Here is an 18,184-nt window from a genome sequence, read left to right as displayed (position 1 = left end):
AGTTCTGTCACTTACTAGCATTGTTACCCTGACAAATAACTTAAATCTTTCTGAGCCTTAGTTTCTTCACTTATAAAAACTAGAGTTGCAGTATCTATTACGTAGGGTACCTGTAAGGATTAAATGAGATTATGTATATAAAGTTCTTAGCCACAGGCATTAATTTTCCTTTTCTAGGTGGTAGGGAGGATACAGAAAGGAATCGAAATTATCTTTATCTCAGAGATTTTACAGAGATTTGGAGAGACTTGTGAACAGTTGCAAGGTGGAATTAATTGCTGTGGTAAATCTATAAACGTGATGTGCTTTGTGTGTGAATTCAGGTAAAGAAGGTGCAGCTAAACAATAGATTCCTTTTCTGATATTAATGAGAATCCATGAGAGAGTTGTATAACATTATTTTGAGGAATCAAATGAAATGGCTGGGGAAGAGGTTTCACCCATCCATTGTCTATCTAGCACAATAAGAAACTGTAATTTGCTATAATATAAAATGACTTAAATGTGGTCATTAACTCAAATTCTTTTCAATTGGCCATTGTAAATCCATCCCTACTTAATTTACAGTTTGGGTTTTAATGTGTTTTTTATAAAGCAACTACTTTTCTCTCCCCAACTACCACTATTACAGCAATTCACAGAAACAGATGATTACTGTAATAATAAATGTGTCAGATGGAGAGTGAGATACATCCAAATACAACAACCTTTGATCCAACCGTATCAATAAGCTCAAAGAAGTAAGACAGTTTATCAGTGGTTCTCAACCTTTGCCGTGTATCAGAATCACCTATCAGGCTTTAAGAAAATCACCCCAACCCACTGAATATGAATATCATGGGATGGAGCTTTGGCATCTGTATAATTTTGAAAATTCTACAGGTGATTCTGATGTAAAACCAAGGTTGAGCTCTCTATGTGTAACTGTCCACTTGAAGCAGATTTTTTTTGTGTCCTAGGGAGTTGTCAAAGGGAGTTGTTGGTTTGAGGGGTTTTTATTTGGAGAGCAGAGAGGAGTCTTATGCCCTTCATTAAAAGTTCTTTGTGATATACTCTCAAATAGAAAATTTCCTTTTGGTAGACCTGATTAAAGACTGATAAGGTTTACGACTAGCAAGCATTTATCTCATTGTTCCATCTTAACCTTTCCTGAGTAGATTCAAATGAGAAACTTTATTTAGGGAAATAACATTTATTTAGTACAGAAGGAAAGGTAAGGGGGGAAAAAAGAGAAAAATCTTAACAGAGAGCACACTTTATTATGTTCTCTCCACACAATAAATTTTGCAAATTAAAAAAAGTTATTTTGATAGTTAATATGCTTGATGTAGAAAATTGGAGAATTCAAAGAAAAATAAAGCTTCTGAAACTTCACTACCCATTATTATCATTTTTATATTGCTGTATTTCCTTTCTTCCCAGACATTTTACATAATAATATCCTAAAAAATATGGACAGAACACACATATACCTACACATAAAACATATGTTATACACAGTATCACCTCTTGCTTTTTGCCACAGGGGCGATTTAAAAAAAAAATTCCAGTGCTCTGATTTTTCTAATAAACATTGCCATTTATTATGTGGTTATAGTAGTATTATCTTTGTTGTAGAATTATAGAGTAACAGCCTCCAAAGATGGTTAAGAGTTTGTAACAGATCATCTGTATCAGTAACCTTTTTGTATTTTATTTTCCCAACACTTTATGATGAAAACTTCCAAACATATAGAAAAATTGAAATAATAAAGTGAACACCTGTACACCTTCTACCTAGACTCATGTTTTAACATTTTACCGTATTTGCTTTCTCTCTCTCTATGTATACGTAGATGACTTTTTTTTTTTGGGACTGAACCTTTGACAGCAAATTGCAGATATAATATTTTAGCTGTAAATATTTTGGCATGCAGCTCTTGAGAATGAGGACATTTTTCTGTATACATAACCATAACATTATTATTATACCTAAGAAAATTGATATTAAATTTAATATTATCTAATATTGAGTCCAAATTTTCCCAGTTGCCCATAGAATGACTGTTATAATTGTTACATGGTCTAGTCCAGTTGTTACCAATCAAGCACATTAAGCAAGCCTTTAATGAAGCTCCCAATTTTTTTTACCATTAACACTGAACATGAAGAGTCTAAGCCAGCTTTTTATAGGATGTCCTACATTCTGGATCATATGATTGTTTCCTTGTGGTGCCCTTTCACGTGATTCTTTATTCCCTGTTTTCCTGTAAATTGGGACTTAGCTTTATTAGAGTCATATTAAACATTTTCGGCAAGAACACAGGACATAACTTTGTACTCCCTAACGCATCACATCAGGAGTCACATATTACAAGGTTGACTTGCTTTTAGTCTGTCAGCATATCAGTATGATCAGCTTGGATATTAGAGCTTGTTCTGTAAACAAGATTAAGTAGCTACTATTGTAGAAACCTGTAGGTTTTACAAAATTCAATAAAATATAAAAGAATTGAGTAGTTTACTATTCATATCTTATTATAATGATTAAAATGACTGTCTGTTTTAATCTAGAGATGTTTTTAGTAAAATATTTAAAGACAAAAAGTAAATAGAAATTTTATCCACAGAAGCTTTACAATTCCCGCAAAATCTAGTTTAAATTTATATAATTTTACATTTTGTATCTCCTCTCCTTCCTGTCATTTAGCAGAAATGAAGAATCTAATGGCTTGCTTTTCTGTCCTTTCCTATTGCTTTAAACACTAATTTCCTTTTGTACTAAATAATTATATCCAATTATTGTTTTTTTAATTAAGTAAGTCAGTTTTAGGAGATGCTTGTGTTGGTGTTGAATTTTAATAGCCAAGTAAATTTCAGATTAAGCTTCAAATATCGATGTGAAATAAAACATAAACTAGTTCGTGATCATTTGCTAAAAATTACTTGAGATATTTCAATTGGAAATTTTGTTAATTGACACAAGTAACACTTGATACTTATTTAACGAAATGTTCTCGTTCTTAGACTATATTACTCATGGTAGAGAAATGAGTGTTTTGCTGTGATATGTTATGAAATACATGTGATATCCTAGTTTGTCTACTGACACTGGGGTCTTGAATCTTAAAAAAAGGCCTCCGATGAAGCAGAGGAAAGTGGATCACAGGGGAAATTGGTGGAAGCTCTCAGGCAAATGAGAATTAATCATAGGGGAAACTACCGACAACTTCTGGAGGAGATGCTGACTAGTTACAGGCTAGCTAAAGTAGAGGGAGAAGAAAACCCTGCTGAACAAGCTGCTACAGCTACTTCTTCGAACAGTGATGCTGGAAACCCAGTGACAATGCAGGAAAGCCATACCGAATCAAAAAGTGATCTTGCTGAATTAGACAGCTGTACTGAAGATGCAGGGACAAAGATGAGTGGTGAAAATCTATGACTTTACTTTGTGGTAATATTTTTGTGATCTTTGATTTGATGGTTTTTACTTAGGAAGTATAATGTATGCATTTATATAACCATTTTGTTATTTGAATCTTGGTAAACTAGTTTTATTATAGTCATATAGCCTTGTTTTTTAAGAAGGCCTTTGCATACATCTTTATCAGATAGTTTAAAATTGGCTATTTAGAGTACTTTGAATTTAATAAAATTATATGTCATTTCATATTGTATGCCAGAAATGAGGCTACCAGTTATTAAAGTCAGTAGTTAAATTCATACTTGATAGGATTAGAGATTACCAATTAGCAAGATTACTTTACGTTGTGGAAGAACTTGTTAATGTAGAATTATACTGCTTCACGTATTAGTACACTCATAGTTAGCTTTGTAATAAATTTATGTTTTCTTTAGTAATTTTAGTTCTTCAAAGAATGGCAGATGCTGGCCTGTAATTTCTTTTTTCAAGGATGATAATTTGTGTGTTCTTTGACTTGTTTATATTTTACATCTCTGTAGTTTTATTTTTTAGTAGTTCTGAGGTACTGGATGTGTGGTTATTTTTCCTTTCTCTGTATTCTTTATGAGACATAATTTTTGAAAAACCTATGTATTATTCATACAGCTTTGGTTTGTATATTCTGTATAGCCTAACTACATACATCAAAATGTATGTCAACCAAGTGTTTAGAATGAAATTATAAGTGTTTAAGTCCAAATAAAGCATGTGATGTGGAATAACCTATGCATGTTGTACTTATTTTTAAATTAATTTTTTGAAAACAACCAGGTTTGGTATATTGGAAAAATACTCATTCGAATTTCATTTGTATGTATATAAAATTTAGAAAACTTTGGCTAGGTGTGGTTTTCATTAATTAAAAGGAAAAAATTTTTGAGAAGTCTTGCTTACTCAAAGTAAATCTATTCTGTTTTTTATCCCCTTTTTGTGATACAAAATATTAATCTTTGGACAGTATGGACACATGTAGACATGTCAGAAAATTGCCGTGATGAGCTTTTTAAAGATTGTAAGACTGTGAGTTTTGCTATAAGTATTCATCAGATATAAATGCAAGAATTATAAGATATTTTAAATAGTGGCACATATGAGTTTCACTTTTGCTAAAATGAATTTTTAAAATACAGATGACTCAGTCACATGGGAAAGTATTTTTAAAAACAATTATTTTGTGTATGTAGAACATTTTAACTTATCTTTTTCATGTTTTATATTTATCATGTGTCTAAAGTTGCTTAAGGTACAGTTGAAACTTTGGAATCTTCGGATGTAGCTGTTGTTTTTTTGATCTATTTTTCCAATGCCAGAATATTTTTAAGTGGTTTGAGAAAGAGGAAGGCATTTGGTGGAAAGGGGAGAAAAAAACCCAACCAGTTATCTATCTATGTTAGGTAGATCCATGTGTGTATACACACAATAAACAGTACACACACCTCTATGTAAAAATTACCTTTTCAAACAAAGAAAGGAAGGTAACTTGTTCATCTAATTTTGTTTTCTTTTGAAGTTCAATCCAACCTGGAAGTGGTGTAGGTAAATAATAATAATATTCTTCCTTTTCTCTTCCTGTAGGGTGCTGGAGATCTAGAAGACCCATGGTAGCCTTATAAGCCTTCTAAAATGCTTTTGATTCTGAAAATTGGGGGAAAAAAACTTTTAATCACAATTTTCTTCAGTACAAGGGAAAAAATATTCTTGTGGATTCCCAGCGTTTTGTGATATGAGCAGAAAATCATTAGCATTTCCCATCATTTGTTCATATTTGTGTTTTCTGGTAATTGCCACTTGTAGCATTGCCTGTACTACAGTATTTTTTGCCAACCTCAGGCATACTGGTTACATCTATATTGAACTTTTGACCCTAGAAACCAATGGAGTTATTTCACCACAAATAACGAATATGCCTGAGGTGCATGGGAATATAGTTAGCTGTACTCTGAAGATACATTATGTGTTTTTTTTTTTTTTTTTAAACAAGACACACAACATATAAGCATGTAAGAGTAAAGAATTGTATGAGATGTTCCTTTTTTCAGTTCACCAAGTTGGAAGCCTTTTGCAGCTCTGTGACTTAAAATTTCATTTGAGCAATTTACTATAGGATTTATATTTATTATTAATTGTTATTTAATTTTTTTCCAATTTTACCTGTATTACCAAACTGGGTTCTCCAATAATGTCCAAATTGTAATGTTGCCTGCTTCAAGATAAAGTGTATTTGGCAATAATATTATAAACCTTTACAAATTTTATGCATGTACCTACCACATCCTTCAACTCTCACTAGAAAAACCTCTTGAAACCAAATGGATTAATTTATGGCTATTTATAATTTGCTTTGACATCTCACTGCTGCAAATTTTTTTAAATGAGATTTGCCTTTATAATGTAAATTGTGATTTTTGTTTTACATGTGGGTTTCTATAGTTTTAATTTTTCAGCTTTTAAGATACAACAAGTTTTGTGTAATTTGGTATAATTTTTAATTGTTTACGTTATTTTAAAAGCTCAGAATATCACTGAAATGACTATAAATACATTTAAAATTATCTATTTTAGATCTAAGGAAATATTACAGAGATATTTTCATGGGTTCAGTAACCTTTCATTTTATAACATTGGGCACGGTACGGAGTGGCTGTCACATAAGGTACTTGAAGATTATTAGTTTAATTCTATTTTTACAATAACCTTGAATCCTTGAATTCTTTTGAGTTTTGCATGTAGCCAGTTAATGCTGAACATGAAGAGTGAAATATTTATCTAAAAGAAGCTATTGGGGTAGGAGAAGCAATGAATGTATCCATTTGTACATGGTTTACATGTTGTGGATGCTTTGTAAACATTTTCTATCTGTTTAAATTGTGTTTCAGCAGGATGTAATTGCCCTTGTGTGTAGTTAAAATGAGTCATCATCTGGTCCTGTGTGAAATGGAATTCATGGTATTTTCTGTAACATTTTCCTGAAGCTGTTTCTGGAGAGCCACACATTTGAATACAGCTTTCTTGATCATTTGATTTATTGTGCACCTGATTTTTGGTCTAAAAAGGAATTATTGCCACAACATATTTTATTTATTCTTTAGATTTTAGCCTTGTAAGTTGAAGTGCTTTACATGATAATGTTAAAAGCTGTTTGTCCCTTGACTGGGTTTGGGGGGTTGTTAAAAGCTAGGGAATGAAGAATGCAAAATGGTTTGTTGTTCAAACTGTCCACTCTGATCCAACCCTGTACTGATAGTACCTTTCCAGTATGATATTGTGATGTTTCATACAATGCAGTGAACATAACCAACTTGTTACCTAAATAAAGAATTGATAAAAACAGTGTGACATATTACTATTTCATATGATACTTAAAAATAAAAGTCCAGTTTTGAATGTTATTTTAAACATTTTATATAGTTAGAATATTTATTGTGAAAAATTTCATACAGAACCATGTAGGTGAATTATAATTCTAAGTAAGAATTAACCAAACTCTAAAGGACAATACTAAGTAACCCCTTATCCACTCCAAAAACATTTTTTATACTACTTTAAAAAATCTTTCTTAGGGGGTTTGGTGGCCCTGGAAATATAAATAATGTGTGAGTTAGCAAAAGAAAAGCCCATATTCAATACTTATTAATCTGAATTCCCTAGTCTAGCTGTTCTCAACCATTTTGGTATCAGGACCCATTTATATTTCTAAAAATTCAAGATCCCAAAGAACTTTTGCTTTTGTGGGTTATATCTGTTGATATTTATCGTATTAGAAGTTAAAACCAAGAAATTTTACATTACCTGTTAACATAAATAGCATTGTTTTATGAAAATAATTATTTTGTAAACAGTGTGAAAAGTAGCACTGGTTTTCATTTTTGTAAATCCTTTAATGTTGTACTGGATTCTCCTATCTGCTTCTGCATTCAATTTGTTGCAGTGTGGCACTGTGTTCGAAGTATATGAAGAAATCTGGCCTCACACAAATATGTATTGAAAGAGAGTATTTTAATAGCTTCAGATAATTGTGGATATTCCTCTTTGATACATTATCAAAACTTCGGAATGGGTAGTTTCTTGAAGGTTAGTTGCAGTGTGAAATCTGAAACTTTATCAATCAGTTTTGTTCTCTGTTACATTAAAATCCATTTGATCTGTCTTGCAGTGTGAATAGTAGATCTTTGACTTTTGCGTGATTTTATAATATCATGCATTGGTCATTTGGAAAATACTGGTTCATTGAATTATGCAGTTCTTTAGAACATTGACATCTTATTATGCTGTGTTTATAATGTTAATATAACTGATCTCATCAGAAAAATCTTTTAAGTATTAGAAAGCTGTCAAGCTCACAGTGATGGATACAGATTTTTCAAAATTCTAACTTTCATTTGAAAGGGGAAATTTTATCATTGGCAACAAATATTGTCAGTTGTTTTCCTTAAGTGACAGGGCTTTCTTCATTCATTTCAGAGAAAATGTCTGCTGAACAACCATAGTCTGTGAGTCATTCTTTTAAGTAAAAACAGTTTTCATGAAAAGTGGCTACTAGTTCAGCACACATCTCAAATAATCACATAAGAGACAGCCATCACACTTCAGCATGCTATATAGCCAGTACTTCTCATTTCATCATATAGGATATTAAAAAGATGTGTACTCAAGGGTAGAGGTGTAATGAAATTTTTACTGCTAAAGAACATTGTTAACTGGAATTGACTAGTTTGATGCTACTTTTTTGGTTCATGCTGGGGTGCCTATAGTTTTTTTTTGCACAGTCAGTGCAAATATCAGTACTTTGAAAAAGAATAAGTATTAGTATTATTAAAATAGTTTTGATTTCTTGGACCTCCTTGAAAGGTTCTCTGGGACCCCCAGACCTTCAGAGTTGCTGCCTCATCCTTTTGGACAACTTGACAATGTCATTTATTCCAAATATTAGTGTCATAGTAAGTGAATCTTAAGACATACAGATCTGACATAAAATTTACTTGGGGGAGAGAGGTGGTGTTTATATGTTTACTGTTACACTGATACTTAGCAAGATAAACAAGGTGGAGGCTTTAATATTATGTTGTTTTTTTTTCTCCCAGAAAATTCCTATGATGGGTTTCAACTTGGAAAATTTATGACTTAAGATTGTTTAACAGTAGAGTTTGGTTTTTGTATGGCTTATATTTGAATTATTTAAATCTTTTAAAAGGTCTTCAATTATTGTAGATTTATGTTATTTCTTTGAGAAGGTCTCACTTCAATATTGAATTTTTAAATTCATATTTTAAATAAAATCATTTCACCATGACTGAGATGTCATTTCAGGTGGGCCAGATAAAGACAGGACTTTTCTTTTTTAATGGTGATTAAGTGGGTCAGGGTTTTATGCTGAATTTTTTTTGTTGTTAGATTTAAAAATTTTCTGAACATTCAACAAGGTTGGGGAAAGTTAACCATGGAAGTGTTTTTTTTTAAAAGCACTCTTGGGAATTTCCTGGGGGTCCAGTGGTTAAGACTCTGCACTTCCACTTCAGGGGGCATGGGTTTGATCCCTGGTTAGGGCGGACAAAAAAGAAAAAGCACTCAATTTCTGTTACACATTTCTTGCCCAGTTATGAGGCATGGTAATTATAATATTTACTTAAGATACTTATTACTTGACTTTTTGGTTTTAAGTGTGTTTGGATAGCGAAGAATGACTGCAACTCTCTTTTCTCCCTAAGCCAGGTTTATTCTCAGATGTGTAGGATTCAGTCGGGTCTTGTCTTTTCATGGTCTGTCAAGCAATTTATGTTGCTTGAGTTAAACTGAGTTTTTATTCAACTTCAGTCATTGAAGTTAACCTGAAGATGTCCACTGTATTTCTTTTGCTAGCCAAATCTTATCCTTCTCCAGAATTTAGATTGCATTTTTAAATGACATCTCGTATTTATATTTCTTCTTCCAAATTGCCTTTATTTGTATTTTGAAATTAGTCTGGTTTGATAAGGGAAAGCATTTGATAAAGATTTTAGGACACATTCTGTTTTGGGTAGCTAAATAGTATTATTGAAAAAATACCATGTGATTTTCACATATTAAAACAATGCACAGGGCTTCCCTGGTAGCGCAGTGGTGGAGAGTCCGCCTGCCGATGCAGAGGACACGGGTTCGTGCCCTGGTCCGGGAGGGTCCCATATGTGGGCCCGTGAGCCATGGCCGCTGAGACTGGGCATCGGAGGCTGTGCTCTGCAACGGGAGAGGCCACAGCAGTGAGAGGCCCGCGTACCGCAAAAGAAAACAAACAAAAAAACAATGCACAATGTGCGTAAAATCTGTAAGATAGTCAAAAGCTAGTATAATCATTAAGACTAGAATTTAAGTTATTTCAAAGCAATCCTGAGAGTTACTTGCTTTTGCAAATAAATTATTAGGTTCACATTATAACAATTTGCATTGTCTTTTTGTTTTTGTTTTTTATGGCCACACCATGTGGTTTACAAGATCTCAGTTCCCTGACCAGGGATTGAACCTGGGCCCATAGCAGTGAAAGCACCAAGTCCTAACCACTGGACTGCCAGGGAATTCCTATGCATTGTCATTTTTTTATGCTCAATTGCTGTGTAAGATTTTTTTTTTTCTATTCAACTTTGGGGATTATTCTGTAAACCTTAATGAAAATGATAAGCGTTTATTTTTGCCCAGTGTTTTGGTGACTTATGGATGTTACATTGTAATTGGAAGTAAAACAGTGTAGCTACTAATACAGAGTAAGTTGCTTTTCAGGCCGCATCACTACTGATTCTCGCTTCTTGCTGGCTTTCCTGGCAATGGTATCTTCTCTCCCTTATTTTCTTTTTTAAAATTAATTAATTAATTATTGGCTGTGTCGGGTCTTCGTTGCTACGCACGGGCTTTCTCTAGTTGCAGCAAGCGGGAGCTACTCTTCGTTGTGGTGCGCAGGCTTCTCATTGCAGTGGCTTCTCTTGTTGTGGAGCACGGGCTCTAGGCACGCAGGCTCAGTAGTTGTGGCTTGTAGGCTCTAGAGCGCAGGCTCAGTAGTAGTGGCACACGGGCTTAGTTGCTCCACGGCATGCGGGATCTTCCCAGACCATGGATCGAACCCATGTCCCCTGCATTGGCAGGTGGATTCTTAACCACTGCACCACCAGGGAAGTCCCGCATATTTACATTTTAAACTGTAGACTGGTATCACATGCATCACTCTGACCTCCTTCCTTCGTCCAATAAGGTTGGACCAGTAAAAGTGCCCTGGCATGCTCTGTTGGAGCTTAAGGCAAAAGGAAAATTAAGTAATAATTGTCACTTTAAATTTTTTGATATTTCGTGTGTCATGGTTTTTGCATTCATTTTGATTCTTGTAACTGTTGGCATTAAAATATTTATCTTGATTACCGAATTTAGGCACCTCTTATATTTTGTCTTCAAGGCAAGTGCCTCACTTGTATCACCTTAGCCCCAACTGATAAACATGTTAATTCTTGGGCCTTTGAAGTGACTGTCTCTAGACAGTTTTCCTGTTTAAAGGCAGACATTACCACAGAGGAATAACTCTCCCTACTAGTCCTCTTTAGCATAGATCAATTTTTTTTTTTTGCGGCACTTAGAGAAATGAGGGAAAGGCTGGTATAAGAATAGAATCCTGTGCTCTAGAAGTGGCTAGTTGCTACTGACTTTGCTTCCTTAGGCGGTGAGCCATCTTCTTATAGTTTGAAAACGTAATGCTGAGGGAAATAGCAAGTTCCAAAAGGATGTCATTTATGGAAAAGCTTAAATCTCCAAAATATATTTCTAAGTGAACTTTTTTTTTTAATATTTTAGTATCTTTGAAATTGAGAAGTGTCTTAAGTCAATGGCATCTTACAATTGCCATTGGCTAGGGAGCTCTCATGGCATAGTTGCACCAACTTGTCATAACTTCATATTTTAATTTCATAATTAGGTTTTGTCAAAGTCTAAGTCTTAAAAACCTCTGTTACAATAAGTATAAAATAATCCTAAGTGTTATTAAAGCATTGTTTCATGGTTTAATTGGCAACATTTTTTCTTAGTTTTACATAAAGGAATGGTGTGTAAAATAATGAAATCATAAAGTTGATGAAGTATGGTACATAATTTATAGACACATAATATGTATAAAACATGCATGGGAAAAATACACATTAATTCAGGACAGTAGTTACTTCAGAAGCATTGGGAAGTGTGAGAGTTTTATTTTCTCCTCCCTCAAAAATAAAGTTATAAAAATGTTAACATCTGTTAAATCTGAGTAGTAAGTAAGGGTCTCTTACATTCTTTTATGTAATTTTCTGTATGTTTGAATTTTTAATAAAATTTTGAATTAAAAAGTAAAATACAGAAACTAAATGAATTCAGTTGTTCTGGGTTGCCTTCCAGGAAGCAGGCACCAATTTATAATCCCAACAGTATACAACAATGATGCTCATGTTTTATGCTTTCTTGCCAGTATTGCACATTGCCAATCTTGTGGGTAAAATATTATTATTTGTGATTTTCTTGATTTAATTCTCAATTATTTGATTACTAGTGAGATTGAATTTTTTTCTCATTTTTTTGGTAATTGTATGTCTTTTATCAAAGCTTGTTCACATAAGTTGCTTATTTTCTATTAACACATTGATCATTTTTTATTGATTTGTGAGAGCTCTTTATGTATTTAGGAAATTAGCCATTATTGTTACATATGTCACAAATTATTTTCCTGAGTTCACCAGTTGCCTTTCAGTACTGTTTGTTTGTTTGTGTGTTTGTTTGTTTAAATAAGGATGTCAAGGCATGGATGGGACCAAACAAAACACATCTAACTGATACTGAAACCTCCTAATTCCTGAAAAGCTACAAGCTCAATGACAGGATTTTTCCCCAGAAAATCTTATATCATGCTACTCTGTGTCTGTGCTTTTTCTTACACAATAACTTTTTGTTCCTATGCCAGCTTTTCCTGTAGGCAGAATAAAGGCTTTCTAATCACTATGATTGGAGAGTCACTAGAGAGAGCTAAGATGCTGTCATCTGAAGAGTACTGGATAGTTCTCCTTGGTCAAAAATAATTATCTTTTATTCTCCATATGCTGTTTTAAGAATAGAGTGGGGTGTATTTTTTGTTTTACCTTTTAAAAAAAATTGAAGGAAAATTTACATGAAGTAAACTGCAAAGATGTTCAATTTGATGAGTTTTGAGAAGTGTCTCTTGATTTTTACATTGAATAGTGTTAGAATTGTATCATTTTCTTTAACAGTTTGAACCTTCAGTTGTATACTTAGACAGCCTTTTCACCTTCTGAGTAAGTATTTACATATATTTTCTTTTACGATTTTGACCTTTTTATTGTAAATATATAATACAAATAGAACTTACTTGGAGTATTACTATAGTGCAAAAACCTAATGTAATATTTTCCATTATTCCCTCAGTAGCTAATACATAACCCAGTCTTTTTTGTTTGTTTTCCGATTGTCTCTTTTTTTTTTTTAGTTTTTACAGTTTTTTTATTGAGGTATGATTGACATATAACATTATATTAGTTTCAGGTGTACAACATAATGATTCAATATTTGTATATATTGCAAAATGATCACCAAAATAACTCTAGTTAACATCTGTCTGCATATATAATTACAATTTTTTCTAACGATAAGGACTTTTAAAATTTACTCTTTGCAACTTTCAAATAGACAATACAGTATTATTAACTATAATCACCCTCCTGTACATTACATCCTCATGACTTCTTTTTTTTTTTTTTTTAACATCTTTATTGGAGTATAATTCCTTTACAATGGTGTGTTAGTTTCTGCTGTATAACAAAGTGAATCAGCTATACATATACATATATCCCCATATCTCCTCCCTCTTGCGTCTCCCTCCCACCCTCCCTGTCCCACCCCTTTAGGTGGACACACAGAACCAAGCTGATCTCCCTGTGCTATGCGGCTGCTTCCCACTAGCTAGCTATTTTACATTTGGTAGTGTATATATGTCCATGCCACTGTCATACAGAGTGAAGTAAGTCAGAAAGAGAGAAACAAATACCGTATGCTGACAGATATATATGGAATCTAAAAAAATGTTTAAAAGGTTCTTAGAATATATTTTTAATTCATACCTTCTTAGTAGACAGCTGACTTAATCACTTACAAAAACCATTTCAATTTCTATCATTTCCACCAGATGGCAGTCTTGGGCACATCCACTTGTAAACCTGTTGAGAACTTTGGTGACAAGAAAGGCAGTGGCTGGCAGACCTTACAAGGCCTTAAAATTACAGGAACAAAAAGGTTTTTTGTAAACATGAAAGACAAACGAACCCAACATTATGTAATTATAGTATTTATACTGCTGTTAACCTTTAATCTTACAGCCCATTCATTAATGGAGGCAGAGAAGAACATCGCTGCACCCTTCAAAATCATATCTTGCTCTGTCCACGTGTTAATTACCTGTGGCTTCTTGGCAGTACTTTTGCTTTTATTCCAGGGACTTTCATGGTTAAGGGCAGGCTTTAATAAAAGTCATTATTGTTTCCCTTCTAAAAGCACCATTTAAATCAGAAGTTACTGGATTTCTAAATGTTTATGTAAGAGCATCTTGTGACTGATTTTATGGCGCCCAGATCTCATCTGAAATATGAGGTACAGTGTTTATAGTTAATGTAAAGGGAAATAGGTTTGTAAGTGGCTTATTCTACATGAATACAAATCTTAATAACCTCCCTAAATTAGACACTTTTTAGCTTAACTTTGATGACTTCAAAGACCTGCCTTTAGGAATATAGAAGGTAGTGAATTTCTTGATCAGGCAAGGAATTGGCTCAAGTATTTTCTCATAGATGCTTTTTCCAGTGGCCAAAAGAGAGTCCTTTTGGACAACAATACATCATCTAGGTAAGCTCCCCTTTTGTACCTTTTATTACAATTCCATTTGCTAATTTACTTATTTTATATTTCTTATTGTGTTATGAATGAACTGTTTTTCTTCCAATATATTTTTAATTCATACCTTCTTGGTATAATCAGGGAGTAGTAATTGACTGACTGAACAGTAACTATATACATTCCCTTTCTGAGAGATTTTATTTCCACTCTGAGATTGAAAGGTACGAAAAAGTATAAGAACAAAAAGAACAGGTTCGGTCCTTATGCAGAATGATATGCCAAGGTTAATTCTTGCTTTTCCAAAGAAAATTGATGTAAATATTCTAGGAGGTAATATAGAAAAAATGTTGACAGACAGTAAATAATTTCTTTTAGGGTAAATCATGAAAAAGTTTCCTTTTTAAATCCCTGATGATTCTAGGATATAGTTATGTGGAACAGCAAATTTCTTTCATGTATTACATGGATTTATTCATGTTTTGTGTGATCTCTGAGAATGAATGTTGAAATGGTCTTAAGGGAATCTCAGCTATGCAGTAATTATGCCTAGAGCTTTTGTGTAGTGTACCAAGACATACCTTTAACGAAGACAAGTTGAAATCAGTTAGAATTAGGTTCATGCCACATATTTTCAAATAGTTATGGGTAATCTAAATTATATAGATAAAGCCATAAGTTAAATACAGCTGGAAGATTGGCTATGTAAAATTATCTTTGAAAAGGAAGCAGTTCCCTTCTAAGAACCCATGTTTGTATATATTTATATAATATTTTTTAGGGCTCTTGGCTTTTTCAGGGTGGGACACACATGAATCTGGCAGTTAAGACAGTGTTCCCTATTATAGTATAACAGCGTATACAGTACGCTAGTCAAATGTCTTTCACAATCAAAAGTTTACACGTCAATGCTGGCTGCTTTAACACTTGGGAAAATTTCACTATCAGAAAGCAACACACTCACAAATGTTTGTCAATTTGAGAGAGAAATTGTGGCCCATAAAACAAACTCTGAATGTTTTGTAGTTTTACATCCTCAAAAGTTTTAACATAGTAGTTCTGAAGAATTGTCATTTGTGTATTCTTCAAAGAGAGTAATTTTATAACTGGACAGATCTTTAAATACATATTTATGAAATCTCAAAGTTGGAAAATCCCTGAGTACCAAATGGGCCGCTGATCCAATTCTCCGGGGACCAGAATCTACCTCCATTTTGGGGGCAACTCTGCCTGTCCTGGTTGGTTCTGTTTCTTCCTATCATTTGTCTTATGAACCCCTTGGGGCCAAGCATTTAACCATGGCTGTTATGATGACTCCCAGTATCTTCTCTTTTCTGTCACCAGTTACTTCACTGATACATTGCGGCTTCAATTGCCTTTACCATTCAAACCCCAATTCTGCAAAGGCTCTAGTTTTCTGTATCTTAAAGTATACAACCCAGAACTGAACATTTATAGGTAGTAGAACTGTTATCTTTTGTTCTAATTAATGCTCTTCTGTTCTTCTATTTAACATTCAAATACTGAACTAGCTTTTCTGACACCCACATGAAACTGTTTCAGTCTCTGAGGTTAATTATTTTTACTGATGTTAATAGTCTTTCCCCATCCTACACTTGTGCAGTTGGTGTTTTGTTTAACCTGCTTTGCAGGACCTTCATTTATTCTAAGTTTTCTTGTGTTAGATTTATTAACCTTTTGAAATATTTTTGAATTCATCTAAGATATATATGCTATCTTATTCTTTTTGGTCACTCCAAAGTTTGATAGGTAAACACTCAATATTGAATGAAACAAATCTGAGGACAGTGGCCTGAGAAACTTCTCTTTGATGTGATACAAATTGCCCAGTCTATTAATCAGCACCCATTAGGTAAGAATTTCAGCAATTTACTGATTCATCTATCAGCCCGTTTCTCTCCAAGTTTGTCTATAAGAATATCATGGGATCTTACATTCCTTGCTGAAGTCCTGCATTTCCCAAATGTTAGTCAAGTAACTGCCCCCAAAAGTTCATGAAGTTAAGTCAAACCTGTTGGTACGTAGTGAACAATGTTCTCTTCCAAAAGGCTTAAAAAACATTATCATTATAAATAAGGATCTATTCTAGGGCCTTTCCTGGCCCTAGAAGTTGTCCCCATTTTTTACCTCTTCCAAAACTTGGAACGGCATTTACCCTTTCTGATATTGTGGCCAACACCCACTCCACACTTCTGTATAACTACAGTGGGCCACCCAGAAATATTCCCAGATTTTCAGTATCGTTTCCTTGTTTTCCATTAGCATAAAATAGGAAATCGAGTTCTTATTGGCCCTATCACTTGTGTGTAATTCAACTTATTTGGAATTTTCATTTTGACCCTATTCCTGTAGGCCCATGCAAATTTAGGTGTTTATTTTTACGGTGTTTCTTGTATCATTTATGAGTTTTTGAGATTCTGAACTTGTTACATTTCTTCCTGTGTAAACTTGTGGTTCTTGTTTTTGTTTTGTTGTTTTACTTCTTTTAGGTACACCTCTCTTTTAATTCTTATGTATATGATTCTTCAATTTAAAAAGTATTTAAAAAAATAACCCTGATGCACTTAAAAAAAAAAAATCAAATCTACAAACTTGGCCTACAGCCTGAGGCCAAGTGTAGCATGTGGACTGGACAGAAAAGAACAGTGCCACGTCCAGAAGATGCTATTCACATCACAGACATTGGGTGCTCTTCTATACAACTTCCTAGCAAGTGGCAGGAAGGTGTTCTTACGAATAAAATTAATATAGTTATATTACAACAAATATCTGTCAGGTGGGAAGTAAGGTGACTTGAGAAAGGAGTCCTTTTTAGAGAGTTTTTTTTTTTTTTAATTTATCAAGGATGCCACATGGGCCAGCAGCAGCACTGGAGCCTGGTATTTATTCTAGGAAAGGAGATGATGTAGCTTCTCTCTTTACATTCTTCCCTACCTATATTATATCCTCTTTCCATTAAAAAAAATGGGAAAAGGTAGCACTGTAGGAGTGTGGCAGAGGAACTGAGGAGCATATAGGTGATTGTAAAGGACCAACTTTGGCTTTCTAGCCTTGAGTTCAGACTTCTTGGAAGAGCCTCTCTGTGATACACTCTGGCCACCTTTTTTTTCACTTGTTTTTCTTGACTTTTTTGATTACTAGGGCTCCAAAAATAGCAAGTAAGAAAGAGGATATTAGAATGGAAGAAAATGCCCCAGTTGTAGACAGCTTTATAAATTTCTGCAGGTATATGAATTATATATAATGTATATATAGGTAGTATATTTCTTGGCACACAGTTCTGTGTACATGCTATACTTCAATAAAAATTTATTTAAAAAAAAGAAAGTTGGCTGGTGCAGTAAACTTCCTATATATTTATTTTTATTTATGTGAAGGTTTTGTTTGTTAATGGAAGACATGAAAATATTGAGTAGATGTGATGGGTATGCTTTAGATAGTATGAACTGAAATATAGATTATGTGTTTTGTGAAAAACTCAGGGAAGTGGGAGGTAGAGGGCAGCCTTCAAAAAATAGGCAGCATTTTAATCAGGGTAAGCTAAACTGATATAACAAACAGAACCAAACCTGTAATGGTTCAAAAAATAGGTTATTTCGTGCTCATGTATAGACCAAGTTGAGTGTTCCAGGTAAGTGGCTTCTTTCTTCCATGTAGTGATTCAAGTCTAAGACTTTTTCCATCTTGTGGCTATATCATCACCCAGGGCCTTGCTATCTGTATCCAACCAGCAGAAGAGGAAAGTGAGCAAGGAAAAGGTACACCTGCTTCTTACAAGTCTCATTAAACTTAAGGGGCATTGAAATCATACAAGACATATATTTTCTGACCACAATGGAATTAACC

The 18,184-nt window shown here is 33.6% G+C and overlaps 1 protein-coding gene across 3 annotated transcripts in view; it reads left to right on the top strand.

Annotated features, from left to right (window-relative positions):
- The window catches only part of PPM1B (protein phosphatase, Mg2+/Mn2+ dependent 1B), an 80,054-nt gene extending 73,282 nt beyond the window's left edge, over window positions 1–6,772 (top strand). For 2 of the 3 annotated variants that reach the window (XM_067703109.1, XM_067703107.1), the window contains exon 6: window positions 3,116–4,168. In XM_067703109.1, the coding sequence (XP_067559210.1) occupies window positions 3,116–3,421 (306 nt within the window). In that variant the 3' untranslated portion in view covers window positions 3,422–4,168. Of the gene's footprint in view, window positions 1–3,115; window positions 4,169–5,017 lie in introns of those variants that run through there. The other variant, XM_067703108.1, reaches the window with a different exon arrangement.
- Window positions 6,773–18,184: the final 11,412 nt, after the last annotated feature.

Source organism: Pseudorca crassidens, chromosome 14 (assembly GCF_039906515.1).
Source record: "Pseudorca crassidens isolate mPseCra1 chromosome 14, mPseCra1.hap1, whole genome shotgun sequence".
NCBI lineage: Eukaryota > Metazoa > Chordata > Mammalia > Artiodactyla > Delphinidae > Pseudorca > Pseudorca crassidens.
This window is presented reverse-complemented; position numbering and strand designations above follow the sequence as displayed.